A 16,140-nucleotide genomic window follows, 5' to 3' on the forward strand; every position below is an offset into this window, starting at 1 on the left:
AGGCTGATGTGACAGGAGGTGGAGTGCAGGCGGTAATGCTCACTTGCCCACTGCTCACCACCAGCCATGTGGCCTGGTTCCTAACAGGCCATGGACTGGTACTGGTCTGCAGCCACCCCCTGGCTTAGAACACATAGTACTTAAATACTTTTGTTGACTGATGAAATGGTGGTTTGTGATAGTGGATAAGTCAAGCCAACTGGGTTTAGATAACAGATTTACTAGCTCTTGTAACCTTGGTGAAGTTATTTAACCTGTTTGAGCGTCACGTTTCTCATCTGTAAAATAGGGTTAATAATATCTACTATGCTCAGTATTAGAGAAAATGTACATTAAGGCCTGGCATTTTGTTGGTGATCAATAAGTAATAAGGTTATTAAGATGTGAAGGAGACCCATAGTAAAAATACCCATACTTTTATCAAGTGTTGAAACATACATGGAAATATCTAGTGAAGTCCCTGACTTCAATTATGTTAGCCCCTCATTTTAACTGTTTTCTAATAACAGTTATATCTAGGTTGAATGCAGTGGCTCACACCTGTAATCCCAGCACTTTGGGAGGCCAAGGTGGGAGGATTACTTTAGCCCAGGAGTTTGACACCAGCCTGGGCAACATGATGAGACCTTGTTTCTACAAAAAGTAAAATTAGCTGGATGTGGTGGCATACGCCTGTAGACCCAGCTCTGTGGGGATAGCTAGGATACTATAACTATTATGTATAATATGTATTATATATGTGTGTATGTAAAAAATATATATACACACACACACACACATTCCCTTAAGTGTTGTTAGGTAGGGTTTTTCTTCCCATTAAACAAATAACAAATTAAGGTTTAGAGAGGTCAGTTAACTTGCTCAAGGAACCAGATTTTGAACTCATATCTAGTTCTAAAGCTTTTATTATTTTTACTTTAAATTTTTGGTTAGAGATAATTGGAGACTACTACATGCAAAATGATGCTTTTGGTGATGTTGGTAACTAGAAAACAATCAGTCTTCAGTAAATTTGACTTTAGTCAGATTATTTGTTCTAAAAACCTGCCTGAGGTTTGTTAAATGGAAGAATGGACATACTGGTAACTGTGATAAAGCAATGGAATACTTTTAGGAATATCACAGATGTTGGTGGATTGTAACTTTGGCAGTTGTGAGCAGTGAAAGATGTTGGGGAGGAAAAAGAGAAAGAAGAATAAAAAAAAGAAATACATTTTTCTTCCACACTGGATTGCACATTCATCTGGTCTTAAGTTCATTTTCTTATTAAAAATTTAAATATTACATGACTATATTCTCATTTCAATAGAATAAACATGTATTTATGTATAGTTAAATCTAAAAGTCTCATTTGCATTTCTTTCATCCCTACATTTCTCCCCAGAAAAATAGGTAATTTTTTTTATAACAATGTTACTTACGTTTACTTGGGTTTGTTATTATATTTAAATGAATGAATAAGTATTTTTTAAATGGTCTCAGTTTTAATTTCTAATATGGGAAAATACTGATAATTATAACCCATATACACAAAAGACTCTTGGGATCCTCGATAACTTGTAAGAACGTTAAGGGTTGTTTTGTTTTTGTTTGTTTGCTTTTTTTTTTTTTTTTTTTTTTGGAGACAGAGTCTCACTCTGTCACCCAGGCTGGAGTGCTGTGGTGCAATCTCAGCTCACTGCAACCTTCGTCTCCCAGGTTCAAAAGATTCTTGTGCCTCAGCTTCCCAAGTAGCTGGAATTACAGGCATGTGCCACCACGCCCAGCTACTTTTTGTCTTTTAGTAGAGATGGGGTTTCTCGCTGTTGGTTGGTCTGGTCTTGAACTCTTGGTCTCAGGTGATCTGCCTGCCTCAGCCTCCCAAAGTGCTGGGATTACAGGTGTGACCCACCATGCCTGGCCCATAAAGGGGTTTTGAGACCAAATAATTTGAAAACTACTGCAATATATTATTACATCGGTATTAATGAACATCGTGTAGGCCATGGTAATCTAGAAACTTCTCAGGATGTAATAATGTTGGCCAGAAATAACAAACCCCACAGATACTATTCTGTTTATAAGACAAAAAATAGAAAATACTGGAGAAAATATAGCAAAATGCAAATAGTCATATTAAGGTTGTATTATTTTGAGTTATTTCATTCTTGTTTTTTCCAAAGGTTTTTATACTTTGATGAAATTTGTATATGGTTAAAAATCTGTTAAAATATGAATGGAAATATTATCTGTATTTCAGAAACTCTGCAGTGATGCTCAAGTTAAAGTCTTTGGGAAATGCTGCCAACTGAAACCTGGAGGAGACAGTTCTTCCTCTTTAGATAGTTCTGTGACTTCATCTTCTGATATAAAAGACCAGTGTCTTAAGTACCAGGTAAGATCATTGATGTCATTTATTTATTTATTCATTTATAAATATTTTTGAACATCATCCAATGAACTGTGGAGATATAATAGCAATTAGTCCTTATCTTCCTAGAGCTTGCATTGAAGCTGGAGAGACAGATAAGTAAGTTTATGAACTTTGACAAATCTGAGAATAAGAGATGTAGAGAGCTGTAGGTATAGGTTGCACGAGTATTTTCTCCTTATATTTCCCAATTCAGATTTAGATTGGGTTATCAGAATAATTTCTTATTTTACATACTTTTTCATTGTTTATGAAGATAAATACAAAATACCAATACAGTTTCCGTTGTATGAAATTAAAGTATGATTGGAAATATACATAATACACAGTGTTATTTTTCAAAAGTAATGTGACTTCTTGTAAAACATGGAATTAAACGTATTAGCAAGTATAATACGTAGGAACTTCTCTAAATGTATTACATTTTGTGTAATATCAGTGTTTGGTCTCATGCTCAGCAAGTGTCATCTGTTGTAAATTTATTTGTGTCATCCAAGTTTGCATTAATCACAAGTATTTTATATTTACACAGTATCAAAAATAGAATCTGGCTTTTTAATTACTGGTAATGAAATGATTGTGTTTTGATAGAAATTGATCTTTCTACCTAATCAATGGGACAAGCTGTGTGAAAAGAGTCTGAAATTACTAAATTCCAGATGGATTTACTGCACAGTTCCCCCTGCCTTCTTCTATTCTACCTCCCCTTTAGGCATGATACCTTAACAAATCCATAATAGTGCTGTGCCATACAACACCATCATGACTTACACCATTTTTCACTTTGAAAGTTTTGTGATTTTTAAAAAATTTAGCCATGTGGGCTGGGCACAGTGACTCATGCCTGTAATCCCAGCACTTTGGGAGGGTGAGACAGGCAGATCACCTGAGGTTGGGAGTTCGAGACCAGCCTGACCAACATGGGGAAACCCCATCTCAACTAAAAATATAAAAATAGGCATGGTGGCACATGCCTGTAATCCCAGCTACTCAGGAGGCTGGGGCAGGAGAATTGCTTGAACCCGGGAGGCGGATGTTGCGGTGAGCCAAGATTGCACCATTGCACTCCAGCCTGGACAACAAGAGCGAAACTCTGTTTCAGGAAAAAAAAAAAAAAAAAAAAAAAAAAAAAAAAGCCATGTGTGTAGGGTGAGCCTGTAGTCGCAGCTACTCAGGAGGCTGAGGTGGGAGGATTGCTTGAGCCCAGAAGTTCTAGGATGTGGTAAGTTACGATCATGCCATAGCAACCCAGCCTGGGTGACAGAGTGAGACCTTGTCTCAATAAAAAATATGTATATAGGGTGGCTGGCAAGATGGCCAAATAGGAACAGCTCCAGTCTGTAGCTCCCAGCAAGATCAAAGCAGAAGGCAGGTGATTTCTGCATTTCCAACTGAGTGAAAACAAAGCTGCTGGGAAGTTAGAACTGGGCGGAGCTCGTCGCAGCTCAGCAAAGCCACTGTAGCCAGACTGCCTCTCTAGGTTCCTCCTGTCTGGGCAGGGCGTCTCTGAAAGAAAGGCAGCAGCCCCAGTCAGGGGCTTATAGATAGAACTCCCATCTCCCTGGGACAGAGTACCTGGAGGAAGAGGTGGCTCTGGGCCTAGCCTCAGCAGACTTAAATGTTCCTGCCTGCTAGCTCTGAAGAGATCAGTGGATATCCCAGTACAGCGTTCAAGCTCTGGTAAGGGACAGACTACCTCCTCAAGTGGGTCCCTGACCTCTATGACTCCTCACTGGGAGACACCTACCAACAAGGGTCAACAGACATCTCATAGAGGAGAGCTCTGGCTGGCATGTGGCAGGTGCCCCTCTGGGATGAAGCTTCCAGAGGAAGGAACAGGCAGGAATCTTTGCTGTTCTGCGGCCTCCCAGGCAAACAGGGTCTGGAGTGGACCTCCAGCAGACACCACCAGACCTGCAGTAGAGGGGTCTGAAGGTAGAAGGGAAATTAACAAACAGAAAGAAATAGCATCAACATCAACAAAAAGGACATCCCCATGAAAACCCCATCTGAAGGTCACCAGCATCAAAGAACAAAGATAGATACATCCACAAAGATGAGGAAAAACCAGCATAAAAAGGCTGAAAATTCCAAACACCAGAATGCCTCTCATCCTCAGAAGGATCACAACACCTTGCCAGCAAGGGAACAAAACTGGATGGAGGATGAGTTTGACAAGTTGACAGAAGTAAGCTTCAGAAGATAGATAGAAACAAACTCCTCTGAGCTAAAGGAGCATCTTCTAACCCAATGCAGGAAAGCTGAGAACCCGGAAAAAAGGTTAGATAAATTGCTAACTGGAATAACCAGTTTAGAGAAGAACATGAATGACCTGATGGAGCTGAAAAACACAGCAGGAGAACTTCTTGAAGCATGCACAAGCATCAATAGCTGAATCAATCAAGCGGGAGAAAGTATATCAGAGATTGAAGATCAACTTTATGAAATAAAAAGTGAAGACAAAATTAGAGAAAAAAGAATGAAAAGGAACAAACAAAGCCTCCAAGAAATATGGTACTATGTGAAAAGACCAAACCTGCGTTTGATTGGTGTACCTGAAAGTGACAGGGAGAATGGAACCAAGTTGGAAAACACTCTTCAGGATATTATCCAGGAGAACTTCCCCAACCTAGCAAGACAGGCCAACATTAAAATTCAGGAAATACAGAGAACGCCACAAAGATAGTGTTTGAGAAGAGCAACCCTAAGACATATAATTGTCAGATTCACCAAGGTTGAAATGAAGGAAAAAATGTTAAGGGCAGCCAGAGAGAAAGTTAGGGTTATACACAAAGGGAAGCCCATCAGACTAACAGTGGATCTCTCTGCAGAAACTCTGAAGCCAGAAGAGAGTTGAGGGGCCAATATTCAACATTCTTAAAGAAAAGAATTTTAAACCCAGAATTTCATATCCAGCCAAACTAAGCTTCATAAGCGAAGGAGAAATAAAATCCTTTCCAGATGAGCACATGCTGAAAGATTTTGTCACCACCTAAGGCCTGCTTCCTGAAGGAAACGCTAAATATGGAAAGGAAAAAACAGTACCAGCCACTGCAAAAACATATGAAATTGTAGCACTGTTGACACTAAGAAGAAACGGCATCAACAATGCATCATAATGACAGGATCAAATTCACACATAGCAATATTAACCTTAAACATAAATGGACTAAATGCCCCCATTAAAAGACACAGACTGGCAAATTGGATAACGAGTCAAGACACATCAGTATGCTGTATTCAGGAGACCCATCTCATGTGCAAAGACACATATAGGCTCAAAATAAAAGGAAGGAGAAATATTTACCAAGCAAATGGAAAGCAAAAAAAAAAAAAAAAAAAACAAACAAAAAAAATCCTTGTCTCTGATAAAACAGACTTTAAACCAGCAAAGATTAAAAAAAAAAAAAGACAAGGGCATTACATAATGGTAAAGGGATCAATGCAACAATAGGGATCAGTGCAACAAGAAGAGCTAACTATTGTAAATATATATGCATCCAATACAAGAGCACCCAGATTCATAAAGCAAGTTCTTAGAGACCTACAAAGAAACTGAGACTCCCACACAATAATAGTGGGAGACTTTAATACCTGACTGTCAATATTAGACAGATCAACAAGACAGAAAATTAACAAGGATGTTCAGGACTTGAACTCAGCTCTGGACCAAGTGGACCTAATAGACATCTACAGAACTCTCCACCCCAAATCAACAGAATATACATTCTTCTCAGCAACACATCACACTTATTCTAAAATTGACCACATAATTGGCAGTAAAACACTCGTCAGCGAACGCAAAAGAACGGAAATCATAACAGTCTCTCAGACCACAGTGCAATCAAATTAGATCTCAGGATTAAGAAACTCACTCAACCGCACAACTACTTAGAAACTGAACAGCCTGCTCCTGAATGACTACTGAGTAAATAACAAACTGAAGTCAGAAATAAATAAGTTTGAACAAAGACACACCGTACCAGAATCTCTGGGACTCAGCTAAAGCAGTGTTTAGAGGGAAATCTGTACCACTAAATGCCCACAGGAGAAAGTGGGAAAGATCAAAAATTGACACCCTAACATCATAATTAAAAGAACTAGAGAAGAAAAAGCAAATTCAAAAGCTAGCAGAAGACAGGAAATGACTAAGATCAGAGCAGAACTGAAGGAGATGGGACAGGAAAAACCCTTTAAAAAATCAATGAATCTAGGAGCTGGTTGTTTGAAAAGATTAACAACATAGATAGACCGCTAGCCAGACTAATAAAGAGGAAAAGAGAGAAGAATCAAATAGACACAATAAGAAATGATGAAGGGGATATCGCCACTGATCCCACACAAATACAGACTTCCATCATAGAATACAATAAACACCTTTACGCAAATAAACTAGAAAATCTAGAAGAAATGGATAAATTCCTGGACACATACACCCTCCCCAGACTAAACCAGGAAGAAGTCAAATCCCTGAATAGACCAACAGCAAGTTCTGAAATTGAGGCAGTAATTAATAGCCTACCAAGCAAAAAAGGTCCAGAACCAGATGAATTCATAGCCGAATTCTATCAGAGGTACAAAGAGGAGCTAGAGCTGGTACCATTCCTTCTGAAACTATTCCAATCCATAGAAAAAGAGGAAATCCTCCATAACTAATTTTATGAGACCAGCATCATCCTGATACCAAAACCTGGCAGAGACGCAACAGAAAAAGAAAATTTCAGGTGAGTATCCTGATGAACATCAATGGGAAAATCCCCAATAAAATACTGGCAAGCCGAATCCAGCAGCACATCAAAAAGTCTATCCACCACAATCAAGTTGGCTTCATCCTTGGGATGCAAGGCTGGTTCAACGTATGCAAATCAGTAAACGTAATCCATCACATGAACAGAACCAATGACAGAAATCACATGATTATCTCAATAGATGCAGAAAAGGCCTTCGATAAAATTCAACACCCATCATGCTAAAAACTCTCAATAAACTAGGTATTGATGGAGCGTATCTCAAAATACGTTCCATCAGTGCCTATTTATGACAAACCCATAGCCAGCATCATCCCGAATGGGCAAACGCTGGAAGCATTCCCTCTGAAAACCACCACAAGATAAGGATGCCCTTTCTTACCACTCCTATTCAACATAGTATTGGAAATTCTGGCCAGGGCAATCAGGCAAGAGAAAGAAATAAAGCGTATTCAAATAGGAAGAGAGGAAGTCAAATTGTCCCTGTTTGCAGATGATATGATTGTATATTCAGAAAACCCCATCGTCTCAGCCCAAAATCTCCTTAAGCTGATAAGCAACTTCAGTAAAGTCTCAGGATACAAAATCAATGTGCAAAAATCACAAGCATTCCTATACACCAATAATAGATAAACAGAGAGCCAAATCATGAGTTAACTCCCGTTCACAATTGCTACAAAGAGAATAAAATACCTAGGAATCCAACTTACAAGGGATGTGAAGGACCTCTTCAAGGAGAACTACAAACCACTGCTCAAGGAAAAAGAGAGGATACAAACAAATGGAAAAACATTTCATGCTTATGGATAGGAAGAATCAGTATCGTGAAAATGGCCATCATGCCTATAGTAATTCATAGATTCAATGCTGTCCCCATCAATCTACCATTGACTTTCTTCACAGAGTTAGAAAATCTACTTTAAATTTCATATGGAACCAAGAAAGAGCCTGTATAGCCAAGAAAATCCTAAGCAAAAAGAACAAAGCTGGAGGCATCACGCTACCTGACTTCAAACTGTACTACAAGGCTAGAGTAACCAAAACAGCATTGTACTGATACCAAAATAGATACATAGATCAATGGAACAGAACGGAGGCCTCAGAAATAACGCCACACATCAACAACCATCTGATCTTCGACAAACCTGACAAAAACAAGCAATGGGGAGAGGATTCCCTATTTAATAAATGGTGTTGGGGAAAACTTACTAGCCATATGCAGAAAACTGAAACTGGATCCCTTCCTTACACCTTATATACAAAAATTAACTCAAGATGGATTAAAGACTTAAACGTAAGACCTAAAACCATAAAAACCCTAGAAGAAAACCTAGGCAATACCATTCAGGACATAGGCATGAGCAAAGACTATGACTAAAACACCAAAAGCAGTGGCAACAAAAGCCAAAATTGACAAATGAGATCTAATTAAAGAGCTTTTGCACAGCAAAAGAAAGTATCATCAGAGTCAACAGGCAACCTGCAGAATGGGAGAAAACTTTTGCAATCTATCCATCTGACAAAGGGCTAATATCCAGAATCTACAAGGAACTTAAACAAATTTACAAGAAACAACGCCATCAAAAAGTGGATGAAGGATACAAATGGACACTTCTCAAAAGAAGACATTTATATGCAGCCAACAAACATGAAAAAAGCTCATTATCACTGGCCATTAGAGAAATGCAAATCAAAACCATAATGAGATAAGCATCTCATGTCAGATAGAATAGCAATCATTAAAAAGGCAGGAAACAACAGATGCTGGAGAGGATGTGGAGAAATAGGAACACTTTTACACTGTTGGTGGGAGTGTAAATTAGTTCTACCATTATGGAAGACAGTGTGGCAATTCCTCAAGGATCTAGATCCAGAAATACCATTTGACCCAGCAATCCCATTACTGGGTATATACCCAAAGGATTGTAAATCATTCTAGTATAGAGACACATGGATATGTATGTTTATTGCAGCACTATTTACAATAGCAAAGACTTGGAACCAACCCAAATGTCCATCAGTGATAGACTGGATAAAGAATATGTGGCACATATACACTATGGAATACTGTGCAGCCATAAAAAGGGATGAGTTCATGTCCTTTGCAGGAATGTGGATGAAGCTGGAAACCATAATTTTCAGCAAACTAACACAAGAACAGAAAACCAACACCGCATGTTCTCGCTCATAAGTAGGAGTTGAACAATGAAAGCACATGGACACAGGGAGGGGAACATCACACACTGGGGCCTGTTGGGGGATGGGGGGCTAGGGGAGGAGTAGCATTAGGAAAAATACCTAATGTAGATGACAGGTTGATGGGTGCAGCAAACCACCATGGCACATGTATACCTATTTAACAAACCTGCACATTCTGCACATGTATCCCAGAACTAAGAAGCATAATAATAATTTTTAAAAAATGTATATAATTTCAGGTAAGTGGAACCTATTCTTTGAGTTACACAGTGTTTAACAGATTATTAGCTTTCAGGAATGAGTACTTAGAATAGACCTTTTAAATAAGGCATTTTTAAAAAGACAATAATGATAATAGCATCCTTTTAATTATAAGTTTCGTTGTAGGTTATGTCGCATTAAAATACATAGCTTGCCAGTCACATTCATGGTAACCATTTAATATATGTTAGAACAGACAAATAGAACCTTAATAGTAAACTATATGGTATCATAAAATTTACATAGCAGTGTATTAATATTTTTACTATATTTTGCTTTCTGGGGATTATTTTATTTGCATAATAGTTAAATCTGGCCGGGCGCGGTGGCTCAAGCCTGTAATCCCAGCACTTTGGGAGGCCGAGACGGGCGGATCACGAGGTTAGGAGATCGAGACCATCCTGGCTAACATGGTGAAACCCCGTCTCTACTAAAAAGTACAAAAAACTAGCCGGGCGAGGTGGCAGGCGCCTGTAGTCCCAGCTACTTGGGAGGCTGAGGCAGGAGAATGGCGTAAACCCGGGAGGTGGAGCTTGCAGTGAGCTGAGATCCGGCCACTGCACTCCAGCCTGGGCGACAGAGCGAGACTCCGTCTCAAAAAAAAAAAAAAAAAAAAAAATAGTTAAATCTATAAATGCCTTGGTATTTAAATTTGTATAGCTTGCTTAATACAAGAAATAATAATTTCAGTCAAAATAACAATGTAGTTAGACACATTATGGAGCTTGTAAGGGAAGACTGCCGTGTCTGTCATTAGCCAGAAGTAATTTAGGTTGCCAAGTAATACTGGCATTGAGTTTTTTAAAAAAGCTATTTTATCATTAAAAAAATTGTTCAACTCCATTTCTGAAATGTTGTTCTCAGTACCCAAGCCTCTGTGTCTTAAAATAAAAATTTGATCTTAACCAAATCTCAAGAATAAATTAGTTGCTTTCTATATTAGTAACCTAGGTATGACAGAAATGACTTTTTTCTTAAAAATTAACTTTGTGGGCCAGGCACGGTGGCTCATGCCTATAATCCCAGCACTTTGGGAGGTCAAGGTGGGCGGATCACAAGGTCAAGAGATCGTTATCATCCTGGCCAAAATGGTGAAACCCCGTCTCTACTAAAAATACAAAAATTAGCTCGGTGTGGTGGTATGCACATGTAGTCCCAGCTACTCTGGAAGCTGAGGCAGGAGAATTACTTGAAACCCGGGAGGCGGAGGTTGCAGTGAGCCGAGATCGTGCCATTGCATTCCAGCCTGGGAGACAAGAGCAAGACTCCATCTCAAATAACAATAATAATAATAATAATAATGATGATGTTTGTGCTCTTATTAGACCAAAATTAAGAGTATAGCTCTGAGAAGGAAAAAAAAACCATGTAAATGAACATACATGAAACTGATATAAAAATAGCCATGTATAAAAAAATGTGTTGCTACTTGAAGGTGTCTTTTTAAAGAAAGGTACAAATATTTAAACATAGGGATTGTCTTAACCCTAATAATAGGACAATTTAAGATAGGTAGTAAATAGACAAAGGAGTAAAAGTGTCACATGATAAAATGAAAAATAGTGTGCAGCTGTATATCCTGGTCTCCAGTTGTAAAGTGGGGATTCTCTTCACTTTATGGTTATTAGAATTTTCCTAAATATTTTAGAAACCATTAATTTTTTTATTTTATATAATTGCATCAAAGGATGGTATTGGGACACTTTCTAAACAGTGGCTTAAACAAATTAGGGATTGTGTTCCTGACATGATAACCCTAAAAGTGTACTATCTAGGTGTGATACTGGGCTTCAAGATACCCTCAGAGACCATGGTTCCCTTATCTTTCTACTTGGAGTTAATGTGTACTTGTTGCCTTGTTGTTATAATATGACATCTCCATCTGTAGTGACTTCCATTTACATCTTACTGACCAGGCCTGTGTCAAATGCATGTAAATGAGTACTGAAAATTGCTACTTCAACCATAACACTAACCTTTTAAGTATAAAAATTATTCTAAATCGCCTATCTTCAAGTGAGCCTGTGAAATGAAATTTTTTTCAGTTGGGCACATTAGTTCCCTAAAACAAACTGGACTTCAAAAAATGAGGAAGAATTAGAGAACAGATACTTGGTAGGTAAATAGTGATATTTGCCACAATATCTAAATAGTAACCCAACGGATAAGTTCAATCTTTAACTGTTGTCTGACTCCTGTGAAGACAAAGAATAATGAAAGAGAATAACTTTTTAATCAGGAGGTTCTTTGGAAACAAGACATTCTAATGTTTCAAGGAAGTCTTGCTCTGTCGCCCAGGCTGGAGTGCAGTGGCCCGGTCTCCACTCACTACAACCTCTGCCCCTGGGCTCAAGCAATTCTCCTGCCTCAGCCTCCCAAGTAGCTGGGATTATAGGCGTGCACCACCACGCCCAGCTAATTTTTTGTATTTTTAGCAGAGACAAGGTTTCACCATGTTGGCCAGGCTGGTCTCAAACTCCTGACCTTGTGATCCTTTCGCCTCGGCCTCCCAAAATGCTGGGATTACAAGCGTGAGCCACCGTGCCCAGCCTCAAAGAAGTCTTAAAAAAAAAAAAAAAATTGTGGTAAGAACATGAGGTCTACCCTCTTAAATTTTTAAATGTACAAGGAATTGTTGTCTATATGTACACTGTAGATCTTTAGAGCTTATTCAAATTGTTTGAAATTTAATGCCATTGATTAGTTACCCCCTCGCCCCAGTCCCTGGTGACTCCACATTTCCCCCTCGCCCCAGCCCCTGGTAACTACCATTCTACTCTTTGATTCTGTAAATTTGGCTATTTTAAATACCTCATATAAGTGGAGTATTTATCTTATCATGCAGTATTTATCTTTTTGTGACTGGCTTATTTCATTTAGCCTAACATCCTTAAGATTAATCTGTGTTGTTGCATGTTGCAGAATTTTCTTCTTTTTAAAAACTGAATAGTGTTTCATTCTATGTATTTATTATATTTCATTCATCTCTTCATCTGTCAATGGACATTTAGGGTTATTTTCACATCTTGGCTATTGTGAATAGTGCTCTAATGAACATAGGAGTGCTAACATCTCTTTGAGATCCTGATTTTAATTATTTTGGAAAAATGCCCAGAAGTGGAATTGCCAGATCACATGGTAGTTCTATTTTTAATTTTTGGAGGACTTGCCATGTTGTTTTCCATAAGTACAGTACCATTTTGCATTCCTACAACAATGTGCAAGGGCTCCAGTTTTGCCACATCCTCACCACTTGTTGTCTTTGCTTTTTTGATTATAGCCAACCTGACAGGTTTTGTGGTTTTGATTTACATTTCTCTGATTAGAAATGTTGAGCATTTCTCCTGTATCAGTTGGTCATTTGTATGAATTCTTTGGAGAAATGTTTATTCAAGACCTTAATTGCGTTATTAGTTTTTATTATAGAGTTGTAGGGGTTTCTGGTACATTTTGAAGCCGAATCCCTTATCAGATACATGGTTTGCAAGTATTTTTTCCCATTCCATATTTTATCTTTTTGCCCTCTTGATTATTTTCTTTGCTGTGCAGAAACATTTTAGTTTGATGTAGTCCCACTTGTCTGTTTTTGCTTTTGTTACCTGTGCTTTGGCTGTCATATCTGTGAAATTATTGCTAAGACCAATGTCATCAAGCTTTTCTCCTATTTTCTTCTGGGAGTTTTACAGTTTCAGGTCATATGTGTAAGCGTTTAATCCATTTTGAGTTGATTTTGTGCATGATATAGGACACCAGTTTTATTCTTTTGCATGTGGATATCCAGTTTTCCCAAAAGCATTTGTCGAAGAGACTATCCTGTCCGCATTGTGTATTCTTAGCACACTTCTTGAAGATCAGTTGATTGTATACATGTAGGTTTATTTCTGGTCTCTTTGTTCTGTTCCATTGGTCTATATGTCTGTCTTAATGTCAGTACCTTACTGTTTTCACTACTGTAGCTTTGTAGTATAATTTGAAATCAGGAAGTGTAATGCCTGCCAGCTTTGTTCTTTTTCAAGGTTGATTTGGCTCATTGTGGTCTTCTGTGGTTTCATATGAATTTTTATATGTTTTTCTGTTTTTGTAAAAAATGTTATTAGGATTTTCATAGGCATAGTATTGAAACTGTAGATTGCAGATATGTCTTTACAGAAGTACACAATAGATATAAATTGCCCTATTTATGGATGCTTCTTTTATACAACAGGAGTAGTAAAAATTATTCTGCATATTATTTGAATTTCACTTATTATCTATCATGGAGAAACATTACATATGCATAAGATGTGGTTAAGAATGCTTACTTGTGCATTATTGATAATAGCAAAAATCTGAAAGTGACCTAAATGCCCGTGAATAAAGGGGACTGGTCTGACAAACAGTGGTATTTTCATGCAATAAAATATTGTACAACTCTTAAAAGGAATTAGTCAAACATTTATGTGTAACAACATGATTACATCAAGAAGACATTTTAAAATGAAGAAAATCAAGTTGCAGAACAGCGTATACAGTGTAGAATTACAATTATTAATGTAGAATAACTATATAAAAAGAATTTTAATAAAAATATATGAAATAGTCATAAGCTTTTAATTAACACAGTTTGTTAATGTGTGGTTATTGTTTAGGGTTCTCGATGCTCTTCTGATGCCAATATGCTTGGAGAGATGATGTTTGGCTCAGTAGCAATGAGCTACAAAGGATCCACCCTAAAAATTCATCAGATTCGGTGAGAAATTTTCTGATTTTTTTTTTAACAAGTACATTTTTAGGTATTTGGTTTTTTTTTAGAGAGAATTTTATATGATCTTCACTCAGATTGAGCTTGCCATACTCCATTTAAAATGTTCTATGGTTTTAATGCTACCATTGGCAACTATGCTGTGAAACCTCTGTGACTTACACATTTTTATTTATAATAACTCCAAAAGGCCATTGTGTTTTAGTTTTGGTCTCTCTCTTTCTCTTTTTCTTCATAGTTCCCCTCCACAGCTCATGCTCAGCAAAGTGTTTACTGCTCGGACTGGCAGCAGTATTTGTGGAAGTCTCAATACGTAAGTGCTTATGGATACAGGGGGAATTGTATTACTTTAGATGTACAAAGTATGAAAACTAACAAACTGCTTTTAGCACTGCAGCACAAGTTCAGATTTTCTATCTTTCCTTAAGTTTAAAAGTTCATGGAGGCCAGATTTCACTCTCAATTGAGTTTAGTTGAGAAACAGGAGATGTGGTTTCTGTTTCTGTGAACTGCTAGAAGCAGTATCTGGAAGTAGAATGTTGAATGGATTTCCGTCTTAGGTCAACATGCTGATTTTCAGTTTTCCGGTACCACACTGAGTTTCCTGAGTTACCACAATCTGTAGGGTTGGTGCTCTTCAATTTTTAGATCCCCTATGAAATTAACCCTACAGACAGGACTGACCTAGGTCAGCCATATTGATATTACACATAATATATACACTATGTAATGATAGCCACCAGGGTATTACAAGCTATTAATGCAAAGATTGGAATAGTGAAGCTGAAACAAAGGCAGGCCTGGTTTCAGGATCATGGGCCATGTGCCAGAACCTAGCAAATTACTGGGGCTAAAGTTAGGCAGTGAAAGACCCCAGAGAGAGATTTTGCAGGTGCCATATCAGAGCAAGACTCTTTGGCTAGTCAGAGCCCCTGGGGATAACCCAAGGTCGAAGGCAGCAAGGAAACTACTCCAGATTACAGAAATTCTGTACAGCCCCCATCAGTTGTTAATGCCTTAAAAATACCTGTTTGGAAGAGTTTTATTAGCTAAGTTTCTAATACCTGTAACTCTTTGGAAGGAAAGTAGGAAGTAGTCTTTTTCTTTTTCTTTTTCTTTTTTTTTTTTTTTTTTTTTTGAGACGGAGCCTCACTGTGTCACCAGGCTGGAGTGCAGTGGCGCGATCTCAGCTCACTGCAACCTCTGCCTCTCGGGTTCAAGCAATTCTCCTGACTCAGCCTCCAGGGTAGGTGGGACTACAGGTGCAGGCCACCATGCCCAGCTAATTTTGTATTTTTAGTAGAGACAGAGTTTCACTATGTTGGCTAGGCTGGTCTCGAACTCCTGACCTCAAATGATCCGCCCGCCTCAGCCTCCCAAAGTGCTGGGATTACTGGCGTGAGCCATCATGCCCAGCCGTGGGAGGTATCCTTTAAAATATTATGGATGCTTTAAAATATCTTGAAGCCAAAAATACTGATTTTTAAAAGTAGAAATTAGAGACCTACTAAAGCAGAAATTAAAGATTCCGTGTTGGAATCACTGATGTTAGCCATAATCACCTGAGTTTTTTCACCTTTTCTAAGTTCTGATGATTCCTAAAATCTCTAGAAAGGATATTTTGCACTAAAAGCATAAAGCACTTTTATTTTTGTTATCCTGAAAGAGTCACTAAAAGAAGTCATATAGGTTATTTGTAATATATTAGACTAAAGATAGTTTTTGGATATTTGCCTAATGATTTATTCTCCTCTTCTTCCTCCTAGCTTCCACCTCTCCCT

General features: G+C 38.0%; 1 protein-coding gene across 3 annotated transcripts in view; it reads left to right on the top strand.

Annotated features, from left to right (window-relative positions):
- Positions 1-16,140, top strand: part of FNIP1 (folliculin interacting protein 1) — a 159,202-nt gene that overhangs the window by 69,063 nt on the left and 73,999 nt on the right. For all 3 annotated transcript variants that reach the window (XM_050792741.1, XM_050792743.1, XM_050792742.1), the window contains exons 3-5: positions 2,240-2,374; positions 14,247-14,347; positions 14,598-14,672. In XM_050792741.1, the coding sequence (XP_050648698.1) occupies positions 2,240-2,374; positions 14,247-14,347; positions 14,598-14,672 (311 nt within the window). The remainder of the gene's footprint in view (positions 1-2,239; positions 2,375-14,246; positions 14,348-14,597; positions 14,673-16,140) is intronic.

The sequence above is a fragment of the Macaca thibetana genome, chromosome 6 (genome assembly GCF_024542745.1).
Source record: "Macaca thibetana thibetana isolate TM-01 chromosome 6, ASM2454274v1, whole genome shotgun sequence".
NCBI lineage: Eukaryota > Metazoa > Chordata > Mammalia > Primates > Cercopithecidae > Macaca > Macaca thibetana.